This window comes from Pleurodeles waltl, chromosome 4_1 (genome assembly GCF_031143425.1).
Source record: "Pleurodeles waltl isolate 20211129_DDA chromosome 4_1, aPleWal1.hap1.20221129, whole genome shotgun sequence".
Taxonomy (NCBI): domain Eukaryota; kingdom Metazoa; phylum Chordata; class Amphibia; order Caudata; family Salamandridae; genus Pleurodeles; species Pleurodeles waltl.
The window spans coordinates 294388148-294414919 of record NC_090442.1 but is presented as its reverse complement, the minus strand read 5'-3'; the positions used below and the strand labels follow the sequence as shown (position 1 = coordinate 294414919).

The 26772-nt window shown below is 41.9% G+C and overlaps 1 protein-coding gene across 1 annotated transcript in view; it reads left to right on the top strand.

Annotated features, from left to right (window-relative positions):
* LOC138287698 (carbohydrate sulfotransferase 1-like) overlaps positions 1-26772 on the top strand; it is a 130099-nt gene that overhangs the window by 57430 nt on the left and 45897 nt on the right. Inside the window, exons 2-3 of the mRNA XM_069228363.1 lie at positions 7450-7529; positions 17599-17787. Coding sequence (XP_069084464.1) covers positions 17640-17787 — 148 coding nt within the window. The 5' untranslated portion in view covers positions 7450-7529; positions 17599-17639. The remainder of the gene's footprint in view (positions 1-7449; positions 7530-17598; positions 17788-26772) is intronic.

Sequence of the window (26772 nt, the reverse complement as noted above, 5' to 3'; positions counted from 1 at the left end):
TCCATTTCTGAAGGGACGGTCCAGAGGACGAGGCCCAAGCTGCAGAGCTGTCTCGTTTTGCCACTGAGAGGGCAACCCCAACCAAGGTTCGCCTCGCCCGTGGCCTTACCACGTCCTCCATTACCCCCACCAGTACCATACCAGCAGAGAGCTGCAATGTCATTCCCAGTATCTTGTTGAGGTCATTTAGTATCCCCTCCCAATAGGACTGCATGACTGGGCAGTCCCATACCATGTGAAAGAAGTCGGCTGGGTCCCGGGCACAGCGAGGGCATCGGCCATCTGACCTTAATACTGCTCTGTGGAGTCTAGATGGTGTTAGGTATGCTTTGTGGAGGTAGAAAAACTGTATGGTGCGCAATTTTGCCAAAATGGCTAGTGTCCTAGGGCCTCTCAGTGCTTATTCCCACTCTGAGTCTTCCAGGGTACCCACCCGGGCCTCCCAACCTCTCTTAGTCGGGTCTGCTTCCTCTGACGCAGTGCTAACTAACATTTGGTATATTTGTGAGGGCCCTTTCCCTCCCAGGTTTCCTAAAAGTAGCTTAGCTTCGAGTGGGTTGAATTCTGGTAGTGGATTTCTTGTAAAGTGTGTGCCTATGGCGTGACTAAATTGGAGGTATCTAAAGAACTGTGTTTTAGTGAGACGGAAGTCTGCTTGAAGTTCCTGGAAAGTCTTTAGTGTCTCCCCCTTCCACACGTCCCCTACCAAAGATATGCCTAGCAAGTGCCACTCTGTGAACCCCTCTAATGCTGCTGTGGCACTCATCCACCTCTCCCTCCATACCGGGGTCTGCAGAGTGATCACATTGTTCCAACAGGTGTGTCTCAGTGCGGCTCTCCAAGCCAGGAAAACTGCCTTGGTAGTAGCTTCCATATTTTGTGGGAGGGGAGTACCGTATGGCATATCTGAGACGCGCAGGAAACCCAGAGTTCCCAACTCCACCTGGTATGCCGGGTCCGACCAGCCCCCGTTAAACCAATTGTGTATTACCAGTAACTGTGTCACCACGTAGAACAAGTATGGATCAGACGCTCCTAGTCCCCCTTCATATTTCCCTTTCTTACAGTGTCTTGTTGCCACTCTGTGTCTGGCTCCCCCCCCAGAGAAATAATGTTGTGGCTGCCTCTAGGGACCTGAACCACGATTTGGAGATTGGGAATGGGAAATTCTGGAAAGCGTACAGTAATCTGGGTAGAATCATCATCTTGTATAAAGCAACTCGTCCCATTACATTCAGTGGCAGAGCCCGCCATCTCTGCATATCAGTCTTGACTCGTTTCACCAGCGAATCTAGGGGCCAGATGTATGAATCTGGCCCATTGCGATTCGGTAATTGCGATTTTTAAGAAATCGCAATTACCGACTCGCAAAGGGCCATGTATCACATTTGCAATTCGGTAATTGCGATTTCTTAAAAATAGCAAATGCAATTACCGAATCGCAAATTGCGATACTGGCCCCATTCGCAGCTATGGGCCTGTTGGCCCATAGCTGCGAATTTATTGCATTTCCTAAATTGCGATTTCTGAACCAGAAATCGCAATTTGGGAAATGCAAAAGGCCAGGGTGCTGGGGACCTAAGGCCCCCTCTCCTGCACCCCAAATGTACAATGTAAAGTACACACATGCCAAAAGGGCATGTGTGCTTTACATATTAAATGTAAAAATGCAGTTTTACTGCATTTTTTAATTTTGCACCAGGTTACCACCTGGTTGCAGACAATTGTATTTTGCATGTGCAAAATACCATTCTGCGAAAAATCGCAATTTGCAATTTTTTGCAGAATTGCCTTGCAACCTGGATTTTGCGAATCGAAAATTGCGATTCGCAAAATCCAGGTCGCAACGCAGAAAATCGCAATTTTTGCGATTTTCATTTTGTGGTCTGCGAATGCCTTTGATGCATTGCAGACCACGATCTTGCCGTTTGCAAGTGCAAAATATTTTGATACATCTGGCCCTAGGTTCCTTGCCCATGTCAGCTCTGGTAGAGTCACCCAAACTCACAGATATTTGAAACTTAATCTGCGAAGCGGTATTGTGTCTTGCCAGTCATAACAGTCACGGCCGTTTACAAGGGGGACCAGTACTGATTTGGTGGGGTTCATTTTCAAGCCTGATGCCAGCGCGTAGCTCTTGAGGAGTAGGAGGCTGCGTGGGCCCGATACACTTGGCGAGCTCATATATAGCAGCACATCATCTGCATAAAGGGCTATCCTGTCCTCTCTGGCATTGTTCCATTTCCAGCCACTATATTCCGGGTCCGCCCTAAACATCTGGGCTAAAGGCTCAATAACGAGGGCGAAGAGAAGGGGGAGAGCGGGCATCCCTGCCTCGTATCTCGTCTTATTTGGAAGATTGATGACATGGTTCCGTTAACCTGTACTCGGGCCGAGGGTTCAGCGTATAACGCTCGGACTAGGCGGCTGAATCTCGGTCCTATACCCGCTCATTGGAGCACCAAGAAGAGAAAGTCCCAGTCTACAGAGTCAAAGGTTTTCTCAAAATCCATGAAGAGCAGTGCAAGGTCTCAGGGCAGCACGTGGCGCTCCGCGAGGGCTACGTGAAGTCGACGGGTACAGTGGCGAGTACTTCTAGTTGCCATGAATCCACATTGGTCGGAATGGACCAGCTGTAGCATAACTCTCTTAAAACGTGTCGCTAGGATGGTGGCGAGGATCTTGACCTCTCAATTGATCAGAGATATCGGTCTGTAATCCGCACATTGTATCGATGGGGGTTGGGACTTGGGAATAACTACTATAGTTGCTTCATCTAATCCTCTCGGAAAGGATTTCCGTTGTACTACCTCTGAAAAGAGAGTCATCAGATGGGGCGTCAGTTCCTTTCTGTATTTCTTATAGTATTCTGATGGGTAGCCACCTGGACCGGGCGTTTTCCCAGCTCCTAGTGCCGAGATGGCTCTCTCTATCTCTTCCTCTCTCAGAGGCTCATCTAAATTCCGTACATCCACAGGGGGCAGTCGGGGCAAGGAGATAGTGTCTATTAACCTGTGGGGGTGGGTCGGTTCTACTATGTCTGAGGCTCTGTATAGCACCCTGTCATTTTTCATCCCATATTTCGGGGGATAATGCTGCGAGACCAGCCAGTGTAATCGTTTTCCGGTCTTAACCCCCCATCCGTATATTTTTGCCGTACTCGCCCTCCATATAGCCTTCGCTGCTTCTAATGATCTGTCTTTAATTTCGTTTCGTATTAGGGAGAGCTGTCTTGTCACTTTCTCGCAGGGTGCCCCCTCCTGCGTGCATTCGAGTGTTGCCACTCTTTCTTCGAGTGTTGTCATGTCTTGGGCTTTTTGGTGTTCTATCTCGCGTATTAGGCCCTTGGCTGTTCTCTCAATACAGCTTTACTTGCAGCCCATAAGGTACTGGGAGAGGACACCGACCCGTGATTGAGGGTAAAGAATTCACTTTGCGCCGTTCGCAATTGTTCCCCGAACCCTTCATCCTGTAAATACCAGGCGTTTAGTCTCCACATGGGCCGATTCGTAGATCGGGCATGTCCTATCATGAATCAAATTGGTGCGTGGTCCGCAATGCCTCTTGCCAGAGTTTCAATGTGGGTCAGAGCGTTGCAGTCAGTGCTGGGTAGTAACAGTAGGTCGATTCGGGACTGTGATCCATGTGCCGCTGATGTATGGGTAAACTGCCTGTGTCTCGGGTGCCACAGCCGCCACATGTCGTGGAGCCCTGCCGCTGTCAGCCAGTTCGGGAGACCTGTTGACATTTCGCGCCAATGGGCAGTTATTGGGCCACTTACATCTGCTACAGGATCAGGGACGGCGTTGAAATCCCAGGGGAAGCTCCAAGAGAAGCTGTGTCAGCTCCTTGGTTGTTCCATGTTGTGTCGTTGGGGGGGATGTATATACTAATGATATTGACCGTCACTCCCTCAAGTCTACTGGTGACTGCCACAAATCTTCCCTGGCTGTCCCTCGAAACCTGCATCACCGTCAAAGGGAAGGCACGGTGTAGTAAAACCGCGACTCCTCGCGATCCCCGTGTGAAACCTGCATGATAAATTCTGTCGAACCCTCGTCGCGCCAAGAAGGGGCAGCGTTCTCCTATGAGGTGTGTCTCTTGTAATAGGAGCACTTCAGGTCTATATCTATGTATGTATGTAAAAACTGCTGTGCGTTTGATTTTGTCAACCAGCCCATTAACGTTCCAGGAGATTGCTTGTATTTGGTTCATCTGAATCTGTGTATAATCTTGTCCCTACTCCATGTCTCTGTTGTATTCGCCCTAGGTTCTCATCCCCTCCCCCCCTGCTCCCTCTGTGCAAATATGTGAGCCTTTGGAAGTCATGTGCGTCTATCTGCTGTCTGTCTTATACCTCAACCCAGATTCGTGAACTTGCCAACATGGCCTTGAACCGAACTAGACCCCTTCCCGTAGGACTTGGCCTGTCCCCCCCAACTCCTGCCCCACCCCATACTTCCCCCCAGAAGCATATGTCGCCCTTACCCTTAAACATCTCGCCTATAAACTTGGCGGGATAAAACCTGAACCAGTTGAGCAGTGGTGGACCCCTCCATTTAGACGGATCATTGAAGAAGAACCATTGATAATGATGGACTAAATGTGTGCCTTTGACAGCTCACCGTAGTGAGTGTTTCACCCTCCGAGACCTCCCCCAGTCTCCAATTTATATTATCGGGCTGCGAGATAAGTCTGTGATCTCGGATGAAGTCGAGCCAGATCGCTGCGGGCTTTGTGTCTCCGGGGCTTTCTCATCTTCTTCAAGCCTCGGGGCCTGCTGGTGATCTCCCCCGTTATCAGCCACACCCCTCGGCAGGGAACTTGAGCGGGATCCACGGCGCTCCCGACGTCTTCGCGACCTTGTGCGGATTCTTTTGGTATTTACTTTCTTCGATTGGGAGTTGAATAAGATTCCGCTCAATGCCCGGCCCGGGCATTCTCCTGTCAGTCCGAGTGGAATCTCCTCCGTCAACCATGGCCAGGGGGGCCCGATGTAGGTTAGCCGTCCGGGAAAATCCTCTCCCCCACCACCGTCAGCACTGCACCCTCCGCCGCCTCCCAGGTCCCAGAGGAGGGCCGCAGCTCCTGATCTCCGGTCTCGTCCGTTCCGGCTGCACGATCCAGCCTCCTGACCCCGCGGCTCACCTGAAAGTCTCCGCAATCTGAGTCCATCATAGCTGTCCGAGTAGGCTCTCTCTGCGAGTGCTGCTCCTCTTGTCCGGCGTTCTACCCGCCATCTTGGGTGAGGCTAAGTCTTCATCCCCTCGGACCCTGGACACGCCACACTCCTGCCGGTGCCAGAAGGGAGAGGGGCCTGCAGAAAGGGAAGGGGGACCCCCTCTCTGCTGTCACCTCCTTAATTGTTTCTGGTCTTCCTGGGACGACCCCCCCACGGCTCTCGACTCCTCCGGCACCCCAGCCGCTCGCATCCACCGGCAGGCAGGGCCGCTGATCTCAGCGGTCTTAATCCTGTTCGCTGCCCGACTCAAACTCTCCTCTCCTACGCCATTCCGTCGAGGGCAGAATGTCGAGGCCCCTCCAGAAGGAGGATGACATAAGTGGTCACTAGTTTTAGGTGGATTCCCGACGGATGACGGAGGGGTCCGGAGCACTACAGAAGTGCGTCCGCCATCTTGACGCCTAGGCCACGCCCCCCCTTACAGTTTAACTGCTTTTTATGTATGTATGTGTAATCCGTGTCAAAGTAATTGTTTTTAAAGCAGCCAGTGAAGTCATCCTTGTCTGCACGCTGTTTCTATGCAGATATTACCATAAGTATAATTGAGTTCAACTAAAACAAATGCCGTTTTTTAATTGAGCGTACTGACCGACAACTATGATGTTTGTAAGCAAATTTGGCATTATCATGTGACTTGCTTGGAGAAACATCAATCCGTGTCAGGTCTTGTGTCAGTCCACCAGGTTCTGAACATTGGGCTGTAAAACGCGCAAACCTTTACTTTCTCTGTTGGAATGTGCTCTTCTTTTTTCAAAGAGCCAAACAGTTCACCTCGCTCCATCATCACCACCCCCCTCTCTTTGAGACCGTGGACCTGATTGTAGGAGGAATAACATTTTCTCTGGTCCTCTGCTCTTACAACAGGTATTCACTTTTCGCATTCTTTCTTCCAACATTGGTTCAAAGTTTGACAAGGTTTTGCATCTCACCTGTCACTGAATGGGGTCACATTAATTCCGTTATTTAATTCCCTTTTCAATCATAATTTTGAAAGCGCGAGTTAATTCTGTTTTTCCGGGTTTTCACTATTGTGCCTTTCATGTTTAAATGGCTTCACTCCCACTTGTTCGATTGGTAATGCCCCGTTTTCCTTAATGTATCCTCCCACATTATCACACTTGTACTGTCAACGATAAAAGCTCTTCTTTTCTTGATCTCTTGGTTATTTTCTCTGCATAGTGACATGTCGGGCACCGCCTTTGAGTACCTCTGGATGAATTGCTCTCTTTTGCAGTTCTCATTCGCCTATCCCTTTCCCTCTATAACTTTATCTTCGTTGTCCTGAAATTATCATGTTCTCTTGATGTTTCCCACATTTTAAAGTGTATCTATTTATACCGCAAACGGTAATACCATAAAAGAATGTTATTCAAAGCCTTTTGATATTGTTTCTCTACCACTGACTTCTTCACAATAAAACTCGAACTCCCTCTGGAACTCCTATACAGTTCCTTATATCTGTCATTCATAAACCTCATCTTACATTTCTTCTCTTTGCTAGCATATTTTACCACTAGTCTTTGTTTTCTAAAATGTTGTATTCGAATCCATTTGGTTTCCCCTATTTACCTAAATTTCCTGTTTTTTTTCTAGTCCTTATTCGTTTTCCCAGAGAGATGTTATGTTCCCATATGTTTTAGAGGAAATTAAAAAGTGCAGACCTAGTTCCAAAGAGGATTGAACCTCTGTGCAAAGCATAAAGAAATGTAACCCAATGTGAGAGAATACAGACAGGTACATTCATGTTTATATTGAATGACAGTACGTTGTACAAAAACAGAGAGGATCAGAAAATGGGATCAAAGTTGGGGCGGTAGGGGAGGGTAGAGATACAGTTTAGAGTGCAAGTTGTCACGCCTCCCCAACCATTTTAGTATGTTGTTGCACAAATGTAGCATAACTCTCGATTTCTCTACCTGAAACCTGACATTCTTGTGCCACATGTCTTTGATATCTTTCTGTAAACCCACTTCCTCCCTCAGGCTTGGCAACACTCTCCTGCTATTGAGCAATTGTAATATGTAATGTGATTTTCTTTGCCCATAGGCACTTCTTATTTTGGAAATTTTTAGTAGTTTGGTTTAAAGCCCCGTGATTACAAAGAATGATCAATACATATAGAACATGTTTCAAAAATCTTTACACAATTGATTCTTTATGAAGATTTATAGGAAATATACTAAAATACACTTTACTTCTGTTTTCAGATTCACTCAAATATCCTCTTAAAGCGTGAACACAACCATGCAATTTAAAATAATGCATTTGAAAGTGAGACCTTGGAAACGTGAGTATAACTACACTATAAACAGTAATCCCGAATTTGAAAGGTAGCTAAGCGTATATTATCTTAATTATTCATTGTCACTACTGGACACTAACACTTGAAGATGTGATTTAAAAGTTATTATACATTGACTTTCTGAGGAGCACACTTTCTGCTATGTGCCAATTCCTATTACATACAAAAGCAATACAGAAATTGGGCCTCTGGTAAAATTGCTCTACTCTAGCTTCTTGAATCTTACAAAAGGTATCTGAAATTATTGTCTGTGTGAATAAAATAAAGGTCCAACTATGTCATTAAAAACATGTAACTACTGTTTTTTGTGGTGGAGTCCTGAATGAATTTCCTGGGAGGCGGGGCGTGGAACCGGGCACAATGGCTGGTGCTGCTGAAGCTCCCAAGTGATAACGTTCTCACTTCTGCTATTGGGGTAACATCAATGTCATTGTGAAGCACTGAGGTGGAGAGCAATACTTGTTGGAGTACCAGGAGGAACTGATGCTCTAGGGAAGAGACCGCCCCCATCTTCCCACTTCGTCATAAAACAATGCCGCCAATACCCAACTGCAAAAACTGAAGAATGACCTGAGGCTAGAATTATTGCAGCGCGAGCAGGAACCACATCAAGAAGCTGGCAACATTAAACCTGGATTCCCCAATGCCCCCTTCCTCCCATGCACCAACCCCAAGCAAGTGGGCCCCTTTCCACATATTCACCAACCCCAGGCAAGTGGACCCAATACCTGACCAGAGGAGTTTGGTGGCATCGCGGACATTCCTTACCCCATTGCTAGTGCTCTGAAAGGCCTGGGGATGGTGAGTAGACAAAGTCACAACATGAGGGAGGTACAAATCAGAGGTGAAAGGAGGCCTGGATTACTTTGGCAGAGCTCAGAATATTATCTCTGGCGCTGATCGTAATAGAACTAACAGGGCACTAGGGCCGAATGCCAGTGGTTGCCCTGTTTATTTTATACATCTATCCAACCAAAATAAATGGACATGACTGCTCTGCCTTAGTAGAGGAGGCAAATTACGGATGGAAGAGGTTATCCAAAACCCCACATCCCTTTTCTGGTGGATGTCAAACTGATAACCTACTCATTGCACACTTGAAGGGGAGGGGCAATATCAGAGGGATTGGCTGGTGAAATAATGCATGGAAAGGTGACTCAAAACGCCTCCAAAGCCATCACTGCATGGGACCCCCATGCTATCGTCGCAGATTGGAGGAGCACACCAGTGACTGCCTGAAAGACTGGTGCAATGCAAGGTGAAACACACTCAAATCTAACAGTTTTTGGCAAATCAGCTCCCATCCTCCTCTTTTAAAAAGGCTTCGCATGTCGAAGTAGAAGAATGTGCAACACTTTTTTTTTTTTTTTCAGAAGTAACAGCAGCTCAACCACTATCCCAAACCAAAACAATGTCAGGGGTATCTCAGGGCATACAGTCTGTCCTGGAAAGTCAGCTGAAAGAACTTAGCTAACATAAAAAGCTTCATCAAATCTTTGACACTGCCGTTTCATAGATGGCTACCAACATACAATCACTATGGACAGACATAGAGAGCTGTAACAGCTGGTCAGACACCACTGAAAAAAGAGTGATGGATCTGGAAACATGTGTGGACTCACTTCCAGAAGGGGGTCTGGAAAAGTAGAATACTTTACATAATAAAGTGATGGATTTGGAAGATCATAGTTACACTGTAACAATTTCAGGAGTTCCAGAGCAACAAAAAAGGTGATATGATGTTTTTCTTAAAAAAAAAAAAAAAATCCCCACATTGATGACTATCACGTTGGAACTGATATTGGAATTTCAAGGAGCCCACAGGATAGGAAGCCGCCAGAATCCTCACAAGCGTAGTCCATCTCAGCAAACCCTTGTGTGCTTTTAGAGGCAGCAATAATTCCCATGGTAATCTCAGAGGCCAACAAACACGGGCCCTATTCTTACTTGGATTAACAGTTATACCTAACTGCAGATTTATTTTAAGAAAACAAACCTTAAACAGAAGCGATTTTTGGTGCGCAGGACATCAGATATAGACTACTGGAAAGAATCACGATGATGATCACTGATTATCGACTAAAGAATATGAAAAACCTGAAGATCTACAAAGTTTGCTTAACTTTCTAGATCAGTGTGAAACAGACACAGAGACTAATGTTCGACACAATGCTTTGGCAAGTATGTCATAACCAATAACAACACACAATAATGATAGAGAGGAATGAATGAGACTGGAACATGTGTCCTAACAATGGGCAGATAACGGTAGAAGCAGACTCCAGATCAGGGACTGGTCATGCTCCCTGCTGAAGACATAACGTACACCTTGGTCTAGAAATAGAAAGAGGTGGAATTTCACCAGAGGGGAGGAATTCTGCATTGTGGGACGTGATGACATGTCCACTAGTGATGTGAGTTCAGGCTCCAACATTATAGAAGACACCTATCTCAAAAGAAGACAAACGGGTGAACTCAAATCTGGGTTATGTTCTTCTGAATACTGAACCTCAACTACCTGAACTAGGTAACGTTCCATCAAATGTAAACATGACTGCCGGATCGACTCACCAAGTGGCAGGTATGTTATATGTTTTCATGAGAAGGTTTTCATGTTCCCACTTTACTGCCCTTGTGGTATGCGTAAGGATGATAAGCAGCATCGAGACACACAAAGTTGCAGGGTGTTCACACTTAAGAATTGTACGCTTCACACCCGTCTGACCACAGTAGACCAATCCTTATTTTCAAAACGGAAAATACAGGACACTGTATTTATAGTGGGCTCTGTGTATGCTACTGTAAGGGCAGAATTAAACTTCCTCTTGGGCCATTGTAGGCTTCTTGCATCTATTGACAAAAGACTTTGGAGATATTGAAACATGGTGCTAGACCCTCGGCTTGATCAGTCAGGCACTATACATCTGAAATTGTTACAAGAGGATAAGATACTCCAAGGGATAACGTCAGACCACTCCTTCATAAATTTATAGGGGCAATTATTTGAAGAAGATAGAGAGTACAAGGTCATGTCTTGAGTGTATGGTACATGCTCCCCAATTGACTTCTTCTTGCACTCAATGACACTGACCTGGACAGGAAAAGTCAGAAAAGGTAGGTGATCCAACAGATGGAACTATACAATATCCACCTGGCTTCAGAGGTATTGAAAGTGTTACTACAAACCAAACATGAACATAAATTTAGTAGGTCATACTCTACAAAGGCAGAATCCACCCTCTAAGTTAAGACAGTAGGCCAGATTTAGATTTCCGCGCATGGGTTACTCCGTCACAATGGTGACAAATATCACGTCCGGCGAAATATAAATCCCATAGGAAATAATGAGATATATTTTTGGGTGGACGGGATATCCGTCACCATTGCAACGGAGTAACCCATCTGCCGAAATCTAAATCGGGGCCAATGTCATTACGAAAGAGACAGGAAAGCTGATCTTCTATTAGCAGACCAACAGGGACAAAGAGAATTTAATAGAACGATACTAGAAATTACAAACACTGAGTGTAAATTAATTAACAATCCATTACAGATCAGTGGAGAGTGTGTCTTTTTATAAACCATTTTACAGCTCAACTCTTATGACCCCTCAACCCGCAATAGAGGACTTCTTGCAGTCCATATCTTTGCCACTTGTACATGTCAATCACTGAGAAACATTAGATAGTGAAATAACGAAGGAAGAAATAAAGTAGTCAAATGATAAAATGGCTACTAATAAACACCTGGCGAAGACAGTGACACTAGCGTATGACAAATTATAATGTCTTGGTAACCATTCTGCTGTGCAAAATGTATAAAGAAATTGAGGAAAAAGGACCCCTTCACACTAAATTTCTTAGAGAGCGGATTTCCCTCATACCAATTGATCAATCAGAGCCTCTGCAATGTGCCAAATACAAGCAAATATTAGTATTGAATTGCAATATTATAATATTAGCAAAATGCTCACAAATACGCTGTGAACCTTTGTAGTTCATCTCATACATCCATAACATTAGGCTTGTCCCAGGCAGATTTTCTGTAAATCATCTTAGAATGATTTAACAACTTTTTTGACACACAGAAATGACACAGATGAACACATTTTTTTCTCTTGATGCTGAAAAAGTATTTGACCGCATTGAATGGTCTTACTTGTTTTACATGATGAGGGAGATGGGACTAGGGCAGGAGTTTATTAAGAAGATTCAGTGGCTGCATGCCATTCTGACAGCAGTGATAAACTGCAGAGGTCATTTGTCTACTGCGGGGTACCCAGAGTGGCCCTTTATCACTGCTGATACTGGAATTGGAGTCCATGGTGGCCGTTAGGGAAGACTGAATGATCAGGAGTGTGTGCTCTAATCTAGGATAACACAAAGCATTGTGCTAAGCAGATGCAATCTTAGTGATTGTATCATGTTCAGAATCATTAATTCTAGCACATATGGCCTTCATTCACTTGTAGCATTCTCGTACTGCAGCCCTCTAAGGTAAACTGATTTAAATGTGAGGCATTACCCATGAACTCCAACACATCCAGTATCATATTTGAAAACACATAAGCTTTCAATAGACCCTTTCTAACCTGAAATATTTAGGTAGTTACATCAACACCTGCCTTGTCATTTTGGTGAATGATAGAATAAACCCCCTCCTCAATAAAATGAATATGGACTTTAAGAGATGTTCCTCTTTGCAACTGTCCTTGTGGTGCTAAATGCAAATAATGAAATGGATATACCAGCTAAGTGCAGTTATTCAGAGACGTTTCCCTTACACATGTTGAAAGCACTATTATATACACTGGACAACACTATTACATTTTTATTTGGAATGGGCAGCAACCACGATTCACAGGGGTGAAACTGTATGCCTTCACTAAGAGGGGGCACTGAAACTGCAAACCTATCCCTCCCGAAATCACAACTGTGAACTACATCCATAGCCGGAAATAATTTGCTGGAACAGTGTCAGGGTTATATATACCTGTAACTGACATCCTTTTCTCTTTCCCTGACCTCGTTAGCACTTAATCAGTGGGGGAAGGCCTTCTTGAGACACAGGTTACTGATGAAGACTGGTCAGAATTAATGGACGATCAATACAAGCTATTGAAGGAGAATTTTTTCATATTATGCAATCCTAAACAGGTAGCATTGGACGCCATACAAACTACACAGTGCAGGCATGAAAGCTTGTGTGAGATGCTGGTTAGGTGATGATGGGGAGGGCGATAAAGTCTGCGTAATATGGCTATATTTGAAGATTAAACAATATTGGGACAAAGTTTTGTCAGAGCAATAGTCTGTCTCCGATATACGAATGTAACATACTCCCCGAATAGTGATTTTTACATGACATGTCAGATTTTCCACCTATACGAGTTAACATGCGCAGATGGGAGGCCATGGCTTTGTTGTTGACAAAAATTGGTATTTTATGTCTAGAAATTTAAAGTGCTGCCCACATACGATAACTGTCTTGAAGAGATGCAGAAAACTTGCAACTTTTGAGCACTCCATAAACAAATTGAAAAATAGCATGTCACAGTTCAAAGAATTTGAAGAATTGTGGGTAACATTTTAACATCAGCAGTCACACACACAGATCCCAAGGGGTGCACAGGGCTTGCAACATGCACCCCATTTCTGGATCAGTATGTTTGCTAAGGCAATAGCTGGGAGGTGACCCTCACAATGAGGAAAACAGGGATAGGAGAATTCTATGCTCTGATTGTTCTAGTGGTATCATGACTGTTTAGTTGATGAAAGGAGATTGGCCGGTTCCACTATTTATGATAGAATACCGTGTTCGGTACAAAACTGACAGTGCATTACATCTTATTGGTGATGTGTTGACAATAAATAACACACATGTATTGTTTTTGATATAAGCGCTCTTTTTGACATGGATATTGAATGTACATTTGTAACTCATCATACATATTCAACAAAAATAGGCAAAACTGAAGTCATTTCTTAAGTATAAATAAAAACCTAATGCATTTGCCTTGTTTATGTCTTGATCCTTTTCTCCTAAACTCCTTACGTTGCTTATCTATTTCCCCTGGGTTTCCCCTGGGCTGGTCTTGAACCATATTACTTGAACATCTTTCAGGTCTCAGTAGATGTGGCAAGACATGAAGTAGTTCCCTATCGGATCCGGCAGGTTTCGGAGGTTAGAGTGTTTTGATGAGTCTGGGAGGTTCTGCTTATTTTATTGTTGAAACAATCCTGTCCACAAGCAGGTACTTCTTGATTTACGCACCCATCTCGTGATATGCCCCAGTTTTAGTCTGCTCTCTTAGGCTATTTACTGTTTTCCTTTGTTTCTCTTTCTTTCTCGGATTTCCTTTGTTTCCCTTTATTTTGCTGATATAGTGATTTCACTTTGCCAGTTCTTTTTGTCTGTTGGTAGTCAACGTTCGTTGGCTATCATTAATAATGTTAGCTGGGATATTTATGACCATTGCTGGTCAGTCCCTCAGTATCACATTCACCTCCTTTACCTCTACTCTATAACTTATTCTCCTTTTTAGGTCGAGCATAATCGTTCAACTTCAGGTATACTTTTAGTATACTTCTTCTAACTTATTGCGATTTCATTTGTTGGTTGCAGTGTCCTTTAAACATTCTTGCTTGCTGGAGGTCAGTTCAGCCTTTTTCTCCCTCTTTTTTATGTTTCAGACCAGTTGCCAACTACTGTATAGTTCTACTTTGTGATTTTTTTATCTGTTGATGTGATTGTCTATTTTTGTTTTTTCTTTTGTGCACCCTTTTCGATGTGGATGTTTTAGGCTGGTAGCTGCCTGCTTTTTATTGCAGCATTCTGTTCGTTCCATCTCCTCCCATGTCGCTGACATTTGCTTTGGCTTTATTCCAGTGCTGTCCTCATTTACTTCTGGCTCATAAATAAGCTCATTTTACAAAAGAAACACCCAGTTGTTTAGCTCACTGCTCACGAAGGCAAGAATATGCGCTTTCTGGTAGAATGTAGCTAAACCTAAGAGCAATTATGTGAAACTTGCTTAGCCTCGCATCTCATCTCGAGTCTCTCTCCTGGGCCCCTCCCTGCCAGCAATCAGGACATTGGACACAGGGCATTGCTTATCTCCTCTATTGGGGCCATAAATCTTCTCAGGCTGCTCTGCTATTGTTAAATTTCTTAGAGCTTTGTTGAAATGTGAGGCAAGAACACTTGCAAGACTACATTCTGTTAAAATAAATGGAAAATACTTTTCCTGCCTTATTTTCCAATTTCTGCTCAGACTTTTATTCAACTCGAGATAGTGCAGTCATCCTCTCGTCTCTCCTCAAGGGCTTGTGATTTCTGAAGGCAGTACCCGCCAGTGAGCACCGAAACATGGCAGGAAAAGACAAAATTATGAGACAGGGTTGACCAATTCATGTGGCAAGAAAAGTCTAGGTCTAAATTTTTCAATGTTGTTTTAATGCAGAGCTTTGATTCCATAGGTTTTAGGTTTTTTTTTTTTTACCTCTTTCTGCCCTTATTTTGAATGCTTCCATCTTTTTTGCTTGTTCGATCATCATGATTTCTTTTCTGTCTTATTATTCAAAAGATAGTAAATGCCATAATTCTGAAGGATTTCACAAGGCATAAAGACACCGCAGTGCAAATACTCCAAGCATACATGAATGAGGCACATTTACACAGTCTGTGACTATAGAAGTATTCGTTGTGGTTTTTACATCATGTCTCCTATATACTAATTTACTCAGGAGCTCCAGTTCCATATCTTATGGGTTTACTACACACTACCTCTAACTTCAACTTACCAAGTTGTTATAATGTACTGATGAGTGAGAGATATGTGCATTGAGAGCTAGAAGTACAAAGGTTTTTTGAAACTGCACAATTCGGCATCTTTATGATTGCAGAAACAAACATCGCAATGTAGTAAAGTGAAATTGTGAGTTTTAGGTGGTTTTGTGACTCTCAAGGACAATTTTGTTATTTCTGGAGTATAGCAATCAATCTGGTGCATGCAAAAAGTGAGCAGATCGCATTACAGTGGTCTGCATCTGTTCATAAATGTGGCTGTATTTGTCAGAATAGAATTTATTGATTGGCAAAAACTGTTCACCAACTGATTTAGGTTAATCCTGGAGCAGGTATCTCAAGGGGAACTCTGTGACCTTTTAACCTTATGCGTTGTTCTGCTTTGCATTTTATATTGAATTAATCCAAGTCGTCAACATTTGTAGTGCTACGATGGAGAGACAAAAACAAGATTTTAATAGTCACTTAACCCTACTGAAAACTCGGTTGTCATTACTTAGCTGCTTAATTCCTGGCTGTGGATTGTTTATGTGAACTTTTTCCAATAATTGTCTTCATGGCTAGAATAATGGAGTCCGGACATTGTAGAACATACTTGTGTATGTTCTCAGTGGTACCTAGTTCACTGTAACAATGCTGCAATAATGACAGTGGAAGTCCCTTTGGCACAATCCATTGCGCAAATGGAGATGATGTTGTCTGCTGAAGTGCTTTTTTTGCACACCCATGGTTTCCTTCTCAGTCCTACTATGAACCTGAAATTGGATTCTTAGTGCATCGACCTGTTTTTTTCCTTGCACAAACTCCTTCAGCAATTATCTGGAGGAATTTGTGTTGAGAAACAAGTCGCATGTAAAACTATTTTACACACTGACCTGGGATCTGGACACTTCAGAATGAAGGGTTTACAGTTATAAAAACATAAGGGCATATTTATAAAAGACTTGCGCTGCCGGAGCCTCACTTTTTTTGATGCTCCAGCTGCCTAAGCCTCTCAACCATAACTATAAGGCCACGCAAACCACTTTGTGTGACTTTGCGTAGACTCCTAGAGATGGAGTAAGACTAAGCAGCACAAGTCGCTGCGTTGTCTTATTCTGAGCCCGGGAGGTATTCCATGGGCATTGCAGTGGGTTTTCCCACACAACACTCATGGATTTTGACGCTGCCCCCGATTTACCTAATCACGTAAATCTGGTGCAGCGCCAAAACCTTATGCCTCCCAGAGCAAGCATAAGGAGAAGTATTTTCATTTGTCCTCATTTTTTCCTCCTTCCATGTGTGTTGCATTCTGCAGCACACATAGAGGAAAACGCCACTCAGAATTGTTTGTGTGCAAGAGATTATCTCTTCCTGTACAAAAACAATCCTTTCACATTAGCACAGGGCAGAGCAGCAAGAAGACTTTCAGCGCTGCTCTACGCCAATTCCTCACAAATATGGGTCTGTGCCCCCGGTAGAAGCACAGGCAGAGATTCAGAAAAAGGTCAGAATCCAGAAAATAAGTCACCTCGGTTTTCATGCTCTGGAGGGCAATATATCTACAAGGTGACACGTGAGAATCTTTGGGATGCTTTTTGGTTCATCTTCGTATGAAGTCCATCTTGTCCTAGGGTGGAAGGACCTTGGTCAATAACATATAAGTGTTCATGCGCTTTCTCCATAACTTCATTCATACTTACCTATTTGCATGTAGATTTGAGCAGCATGCGCATAAATTTGTTAAAAGTCCGAATTTATACATATGCCCTTGAATGTTGTGCAGCTAAGTATAATCCATTTCAATACACTGGTGACCAAGATAGGAAAATAAGTGCATTAATTTGTTAAAAACATACTAAGAGCATTTGTGTCATTTTTTGTTGCAAAGTGTGTTAAAAATGATGATGACCAAACCGATTTTGATATGTTTAGCAAAAGAAATGGACATTTCTGTTTCAGCTCATTTATTTTAGTATTCTACATCAGATGGTTTAGTTCATCATAAAACTCAGGCAATTCACTAATACCCGCCGGCATTTGAAGATGCAATTTAAATGATATATGAGTTTATGAGATTCCACTTGAAAAAATGTATTAAATTACTTAAGAAAGAAAAATAAAGTCACAATCTGTGCTTGCCATTACCCCTGTTCTGCTACATAAACAGAACTGCGGTATTAGTTAAGCTTTACTTTATTGCACTAAAAACCAAATAGTTTGGATTATGTGTATAAACTATGTATTTTTGTGTTTTTTCTGTTTAAAGGGCGCAATCAGATGCTCCCGAAGCTGTGTGATGTATGAACAATGGAGTGTTCGTGGAAAACGGTCCTGCTATTAGTGTGTGCCTCCCTGGGGATCCAATACACCGCCATCAGATCCTTGAGAACGACATTGAACTCCCCGTGCCCAGACATGGGAGCGGAAGCCCATTGTCCACAGAAAGAACTCAAAGGTGAGTGAGCGGTCTAGTCATGCGGAAGATTTGATTTGATCTCTGTGTTCTTGTTTTTTGGTCTCTAGAGAAAATCTCAGTTCTTTGGATCAATCATTATACAAGGCTATTGAAATACGTTCGGTATAGACTGTTGTAAAGTTAGAAGGCTGAATTGTCCATAAGCTGTATTTTGCCACTACACCTCATTGTTTAGAAGATTCAGAGTAAACATATTGTGTAATCAAAAACCATTGAAATAAAACACTTCATATGTAACAAACAATACTAACCTATACTAAACAAATATTTGCACATAATAAAGTCCTTTAGTAGTTTTAGTCGTTTCTCTGTATTATCCGCAGACTCCATGGTTCTACCCACCAAATGACCATCATCACCCTTCATAATGTAGTAGAGCAGCCATGGCACTTCAGATGTCCAATGCGCAGAAAATTCTATGCAAACAGAACATTTTCTTCTGTAAAGGACCAGGGCAGATACAAACACATGAGACACCAACTCAAGCCTATAACTTCTTATTCAGCTAGACTTTCATCCCTTACATACCGATTCCTGGCAATGACACTTAAAATGAAGGATTGGAGTGCACAGAAAACGAATCCTGAACAACTTATGCTGAATCCCTTTATAAATGGGAGACGGGAAGAGGGGAGTTATTAAAGGCTGTGGTGTTAAATTCTTAAATTAAATCTAAGTAGATCACATCATTTCACTTTCTCAACCGGTCGTTCATCCAAAAATGGGAAAAAACGTTATCTTGGCAATCAAACCAGATTTGCATCGTTTTGTTAATTCCACTGACCATCTAGTGATAATACAAATGTATGCAACAAGTTAAAATAGGAACATTCAATATATTAGAATCTGACAACATTTCATTCCAGATCAAACGCTCAAGGAGTCTTTCTGGTGAATGTGTAACTTCAAAACATCGTTCAGATTTTCTGTATCTGTTAGGCACGATGATCTCATCAATCCAAATTTCAGTCTCCATTGAGCTTGAGGGCTGGACTTGAGTACCATGATTATCAGGAACACAATCATGAAATGAGGACTGTAACCAAGAATGCGAAGCATCTCAAAATACTGTTGCTCCATAAAGCAATGATTGGTTAAATGTTGTAATTACCCTAAATACAAGTTTTATGGGTAGTGACAGTAACTGCCAATATCGTCAACACATCTCAAAGTTAAGTGATGACAATTTACATCCTAATTTGTTGAGATGAGTCATAGTCCACCCCAAATTGCATTGTAACTAATAAATACTCACAAGATGTGACTGCCTTCAGTTTGAGGCTATATACCATGGGTAGTTTGATTTACCATGATCAAAAAACATTGTCATTTTAGAGGTAATATTAACTCACAAATAATTCTGACGGTTATACATTTTTAAAGCATTTAAAGGATGTTGTAATCCAATGATATTTAAGTCCATAATAATCATGTCTTCATCTCCCTGCATGTTATATATTGATTAAAATAAATGCCCACCAGTTCAGGGGAAACAGATCACTTTTTACATAAAGATGAATTTAAAGAGAATGGGTGCCAATGCATTTACTTGCCTTAACTCAGCATAGCTAGAAATGTTATATGTGTCTCCTACTTTTACAGCAATGCAAGCATCAGTGTGGCATGGCTGTATAGCTGTTAAGGGGGATGAATGACTACCTTACTTTGCCAATTTTGACTAGAATACTTCACTGTTTACTCTGTCAAATACCTAGAAGAAATCCAATGGACTAAGATACAGTGTGCCGTTGCTAAATTTTGTGACAGTCTGGGTAATCATCAACAATGCCCACTCATTGTCCATGATGTCACACACCACCCTGATACCTGTTTAGTTTACTGGAAGTATGCCCTAATCACATGCCCACCCCTGCAGCTCCACTGTCAGCATCTTAGGATACATTCCCCCTCTACATCTAGCAATGGTATCATACAGCAAATTGTAGTACCTTATTGAAGAGTGGATTAATTATCAAACTTCTCCAATAGTCTAGAATCTCAGAAGAATTGAGAATGGTCAAAATCATGGCAACAATAAATATTCCCAAACGCCAGCATCGTGCTTCAAACGTTCGACTGGGAGATCATTGGGGCCCAGGGAACATGACAGTCTACTGGGTCATATCAATCTATACCGTTATCACTTTCTATATTTATAAAACTAGTAATCTCTCCAATTGGTTCCTTCCTAGATGCCGAAGGACTTACATAGAAACAACTTTAATGGGATGAATTCTGTTTAGTAGTTATGGTATTTATGTTTGTAGATTGCTCTAAGCCCTTCAATACAAATATAATTAACCAGAATTGTATAGTGTCCTTCAGTTTAATAGTCTCATGTATAGTAAACAAAACTAAACATCCTGTTTGCTTCCCATAACTTCGATTTATACCATTTATTTATTTATTCTATTTGCTCCATAATGTCAGTAGCCACCATTCTCTGGAGTACCTTCTCAGCTTCTAACTGTTCTTTTGACAGCCGATGACCCTCTATTCATTTGTGAATCATCCCTTCACATAAATCGGTCTAGTTTAGATTCTCGGTTCAATTGCTTGTTAAAATCATTGTATCAGAGAGCATGTTTGACCAAATAGCCAGCCTTTTCTGTCCAAATGGGTAGCTAATGACCTTAAGTTCTGTGTATTTGTTCATAGAATTAACTATTCCTATGCTATAAGGTTCCTTCTTAATTTTTTAAGTCATGAATGCTCTCTAGATTCCCCAAAGATATGACTTTATTACTTGTGCTCTATTGTCAGTGCAAAGAATCCAATACAGGTACCAGTTTGGATTTGTTGTTCTTAGTTGTTTGATACCAAACAATCCAGGGTTCAAAGTGGCCTTCATGTAGCTGTGAAACACGTACTGACCAGTGTCCAGGACATGCATTTAAAATGGCTGCTATGTACACTTACTATGTCCCAGGTTTGGCAAGGACACAGTAGGGACATATTGCTCATGCACCTGTGCCCACACATGCATTATAGTGCACCCTGCTTTAGGCTGAAAGGCCTGCCAACGGGGTGGCTTACCTATATTGCATGCAATGTGTAGTAGACAGATCACACAGGCTGTGTGCCATGTCATGTTTGCATTTTAGGATTGCACCAGGACACACAGCCTGCAATGGCAGGGCTGAGTGCACTTGGATGCAGGCTCCATGAGGGTGGCACAATCTGTGCTGCTGCCCTCAGGGGCCTACCCTTAGTACCCCATGCCCTGGGTCCCTAAGTATCATTTACTAGGGACTTATAGTGGCAGCTAAAGGTGTTGGCAATTGTGACAATGTATCACAACAGTTTTTGGGAAAGAGATCTGGCCCTAGGAACCTGTTTGGCAGGGGCCCAAGGCACTTACAACTTTAAAACCATATCATATTCCAGGCAAAAAGTGGGGGGCTAACTTTGTCAAAAGAGGCACTTTCTCACAGAATGATACAGCATTGTTGTAACTAATGTGTAATCTAAGGCCTCCTGAAAAACAAAATAGTCAGCAACCGTTTAGCATTCTTCTTCTAAAATGAACTATGCACCTTATCACTTAAATACATGGAAACTGAATCTAAGTGCCAATTATTTCTGGAGAGAATAATATTCACATTTTACAGAAAACAAAATCATCAATTTCCATGTATTTGTAGCCAATGGATCCCTTGGTCAGATTTTCTGTGTGAAGGAGACTATGACAAAAGTCCTTGACAGAAGACCAGGAACCACGCATACTGCAAACTATCATATCTTCTCTCTCTGTCCCTGGTTCTATAAAATGTACATGGAGGAAATCCAGCCACTCAGGGCTGATTTAATGGTATGCTGTGGATTCAGGATTTTCTCCTGCATCTTGTAAGCTGACTTAACAATTGAGTAAAAAGGAATGCAAACTCCTGTACATACGTGTTGGAATATCAATAACTATAGCAGTATGAAAGTTGTCATGTACAATCAGGAAACATTTGTCAATGCCGAGACAATTCCATCTGAGGACTTTGGTGTAATTGTTTCTAGATTCCAGAGGACTATTGATCCATTTGAGTATCCTTAAGTGCAGCAGGACCAGTGCTTTCATCCAGGTGCCCTGGGGAGCTCCAGTCACAAGAATATGTGAAATGTCGAAGTGAGAAAACTCTTTTTCTTCATGCACAAAAATAGTGTGTGGAAAAAGTCAGTGGAGAGCAGACAATGTAACTGACTCCACTCTGGAACCATCAGTTATTCTGAGAGGAGTCCACAGCTTCTCAGCAGGGATCTTTCTTCATCTGGCTCCATCAATATTTGCTCATTTACTCCAGTGTTAAGTGTGCAGAAACGTTTTGTTGAAGACCTGGATATTAGATATTTGCAGATTCCTGATCAGTGCGCAAGAAACCGCACTGAACTTTCAAGATCACTTCAGCAGGTGTCCGACCAAATATTATATACTTTTGTGGTGGGGTCTGATGTTGACACCAGCTAAGTAGTGTTTCTAGTCACAAAACATCCAGATAGACTGGTCCTACCAACTCCAAAAATGAGGAATAAGAATCTTACACTTCCTAATTATCAGTCAGAGATTGGAAAATTATAGTCTTTAATAACTTCTTAACTATGAAAAGTACTTTTTGTTAAACAGACATCTTGCCTGGAAAGAATAGTTCTTTCCCCACAACGTAAAGGTTTGTGTCACAAAATGGATGCTTTTATAGAGGAGCCTGACCTTTTGATTGGCCCTGCTCATAAGCCCATATAGTTAGCCAATCCCCGTTCTCTCTAATCTTGAGCAAACTACGTGTGGGAAGAGGAAAACTTGATTTCATCAATAAAAATAAGTCTCCCACAATTTAATGATCTGATCTCAATAACTTCAAAGCACTTTGCAATCCTCTTGAACCAAAACCCCTTCCACTACAAAACAAAGGGTAGTATACAGGTGAGATGTGGGTCGAATAGGACTACATATAGGTTCTTCATTCGGTGGTATATGCATCATATAGTTTGAAGTCTTGCCTTACAGAAGTTGGATTGGACCTAAGCTCCTGATTTTGAAGAAAGAAGGTGTAGTAGCCACCTGCTGAAACCATAAGGGTAACGTCTAAACACTGCAGGCACCCAAACGTCAGGTATGGTAGAAGGTATAACTACATGGGCCTCGGACCAATCTGGGTGTGAGTTTGTGCAGTATTCATGATGGTTTAATCTATCTCTGTGCACAGTGACTGGTGCTCTCTATGGCCTGACCTGGAGAAAATCTTACAGATGCTTCCAAGGATTGTTTTTTTTAAAACTGTTGGTATTTCTAGGCATATGCAGTCTTCATTTTGCAGTCAGTAAGTGCCTTCTCAGATGGCTTGATTTCAACAGGGATCCTGAGCGTTATGATGGTTGACTTTGCAGGTAGACAAACTGTCTTGAAGATCGAATAGGCTTCAATAGGTAACCAGTGAAAGGAAATCATGTCAAGTGGTGTGTAGTCATGTCAGTGTGAACCTGTTTCTTGTTTTACAGCTGTGAGCATTGTCAGTTTGCTCATTGGGGGTCCTGCCAATAGTGAGTTTTTGTAGTCCTCTCTGGGCTGAATTAGTACTGATGTTGTTGCTTGCACATCATTTCCAGGTAGTTTATTTTTTGCCTTCTCTATACAGAGATCAAGTTGCAGTTTGGTGTACAGCATAGACCCTAAATATATTGGATTAGGATCAACGATGGGCGTAAGCACTTTGGCTAAAGTTTCAAAAAGGACTTGTAGGGTGGCTGTTAACCATAAACATCCAGGGTTTATGGTATGAGTACCATTATGCAATTGTATGAGTACCATTATGCAATTGTTTTTTCTTTCTAATAGAGTTGCATGGCAATTGCATATTGATGCTCCACAATGTAAAGGCTGATCATCAGTCTTCCGAGAGGTCCCATGCAAACATTAAAGAGCACATGCCAGGATATCGGTCGTTTTGTCGTTCTCAATGGCATTAGCACAGGTGGGTTCTGAATCATATTCAGTGATGAGTTGAGTGTGGTGATGCAGGAATAGCAAGGTACATCCAAGCACTCTACCACCAATGCCCATATGGTTCCTCAGGAAGCTGAGAAGGATTTCAAAGCCTGCTATTTGTAGTGCTGCTGTCAGATGACGTATGGCACCTCTCGTGTATGCATTGTACAGGGAGGATTATTGATGGCATACAAACTGCTTGTTTCCATGCTATATCATGGTTTTAAGATCTCCTGTCAAGTGGATCTCCATGACAGAGACTAGACCAATTCACATGAGTTTATGAATGCCTTCGTTTTAAGTCAGTTAGTTGTAAAGGGCCGGGTTTTTGAAATCCATGTTGCCAGTAGACAGGTTTTATAGGAGCAAGAATACACATTCTTTCATGATGCTGGCAGGGCGTTCTCCGTGAAATAGGTATACTACCTCTGCATTGAAAAAGAAAATATCAAAACTGCTGATTATTGCTTTTAGCAGCGATCCAGGAAAAGGTTAAGAAATATAGTGCAGGATCAGGACTTTCAGAGGTGTGAATTTTTTTTCCAAGACCTAACTATTTCAGCAAAGGAGGAAATTATTGTTGGCACCAATAATTTAATATTTTGCTGTTTTATTGTTGATTTCCATCTTGCCCCTTACTGCTCAATGGCGATGTAGAGCATTTATATATAAATATAATTGGTGTAGAAGCAAAGTTTTTAATAAAGTTTAACAATGACATGTTTTCTAGCAGAATCAGGTCTCCAGTGATGTTCGTAAATGTAGGTAGTTCGCAATTTATCACCTCCTAATTTATTCAGCAGAGCAGTAGAACATTCAAGAGAAGTGCTACTCTCACTGCACGTGGATTTGTGTCATCCTATCCTTGGACTGTTAAACCATGTACTATCTGCAAATTACCACCGTACGGTAAGAAATTAAATAAAGCTTTATTAGGGGAATAGCATAAAGCTACTGTTGTAAGACTAATTGGTGCAAATAAAATCATTGCAAAGCCTAGTACACTGACACCCCCTAAAGCCAATGCTGGAAAATTGCTGGCCTTTCATGTAACTGCAGCCAGAGCTGTAAAAGTTACCACCTGTAAACAACATTTTCTCTGTTCTGAAAGAAGTACCTCGGTTGCCCATGGCTGAAAGCATGTATTTTAAGTCTTCCACACTGACGCACAAAGCTGTTCATGCTGAAATATCTGAAGCAGTGCTTAATTGTAAAAAAAAGTGTAGGTTCCCAAAGCTTTTACTTAGAATACTGCTGCTGCTGCCAGATACAGTTATGATTCTCCCACATCTTTCTTTCAACACACTACACTTTTTGTCTCTTTATCCAACTCAAACATGTTTTTCCACCAATTTCTCTCTTCTGTTTACCATTTTTCGCTTCTTCCATTCCTGTCTCCCTCTTGCTTGTTCAGTTCAATGACTGAGGAGACATACTTATATATTCACTGAAGAAATCAAATGTTAAAGTGACGTTATAGTTAGGTGGAAAAGTAACTATAACTCACACCTGTACCATGCACAGTGTTGTCATCGATTATGTCATTTCATATGTTGCAGTAATTTTATCTATGGAATCACAGATCGTGTTGTGTGATGTAGTATGTGAAATATTTAGCAGTGCATGGCGGGGTGCAGGTTAGTTATTTTAGGGCATGCGTTATAGTTACTTGAGATAACTATAACTGGTGAATTTGAGTGGTTTTGTTAGTTTAAAACGTTATGTTTTACCTGCCATTTTCACCCAACTATAACATCCCTTTAACCTTTGTTTTTTTCAGTGGATTTCTAAGGTATTTTTATCATAAAGTAAGATATTTCTACAATCCCTAATTATAAGATCACTTTAACCTTTGATTTTTCCAGTAAATTTCTATTTTTTTAATGTAAAGTAAGATGTCCATCACCAAGCGCTGCTTGGGCACCTGACCTTCCGCCACTCATGGGTTGGGCGCAGGGCATGTCCTGCATACAGGTCCTATGCCCAACACCCTGTGAGATCCCTACCTCCTGCAGCACATAGATTTTGGCCATTCACGGCGAGGGGTTGGATGCGCACAGCTAACTACATGATGTAACAATACAAAGGGTGTAATTTTATGTAAGGAGGATCTTCTGACTTTGTCAAAGGATCAGAACACCAAAATATTATAAGTAGGACTACTGACTTTATCAAAAGGTCAGGAGATCAACATATCTAGAGCAGACCTATCGTCTTTGTCAAAAAGTCACCAATAATTAGAATATAATGTCTATTTTATAAGCTCAAACATTTCAATGTTTAACAAAAGTAATTGTCAGTAAAAAGTTAAACAAATATTTTCAATAATGCATTAGAAAAAAAAAATTATGATGAGTTTAAAAAAACAAACATTTTTCTAGCCATAAAATACAATCTTAGAACCCACCACAAGTGAGCCCTGCCCTCTAGCTAAAGAGCATACAGCACCAACTTGCATGTTTAAAAAAAACATATAGTAAGCTGTTCTGGGGTCATAAATTAAAAGACTCGGGAAACTTACTGTGTGTTTTTTAATGTTGCTGAAGGGGCTGCTGCACTTCCTGCAGCCCCTCACAACATTAAAAAAACGGTTGGTGGTACCCCTGTCTCTCCTACGGGCCAGGATGAAAAAATACAATTTTAAAAAGCCGTTGGGCATTATGGGGCTATTGTTGCAGGAGCTGTGAATGATAAATAAACTACTGCTCATTTATTCTTTTTGTGGCCTTTTTAAAAAAAAAAAAAGTTTTTATATATATATATATATATATATATATATATATATATATATATATATATATATATATATAAAACTGCATATGTTCTATCAGAATAGAACTTAATTTCCAATGATTTTTTTTTTACATTAAGCAGTGTAGGATTTTAGGGACAAGGATAGGGGGAAAGAGTATTCTCCGCAAAGCCACTTCTCTGTAGAACACATTACAGGAGTAAGTTTGCTTGTGTCCCAATCTGCTGTCCTTAAGAAAAGC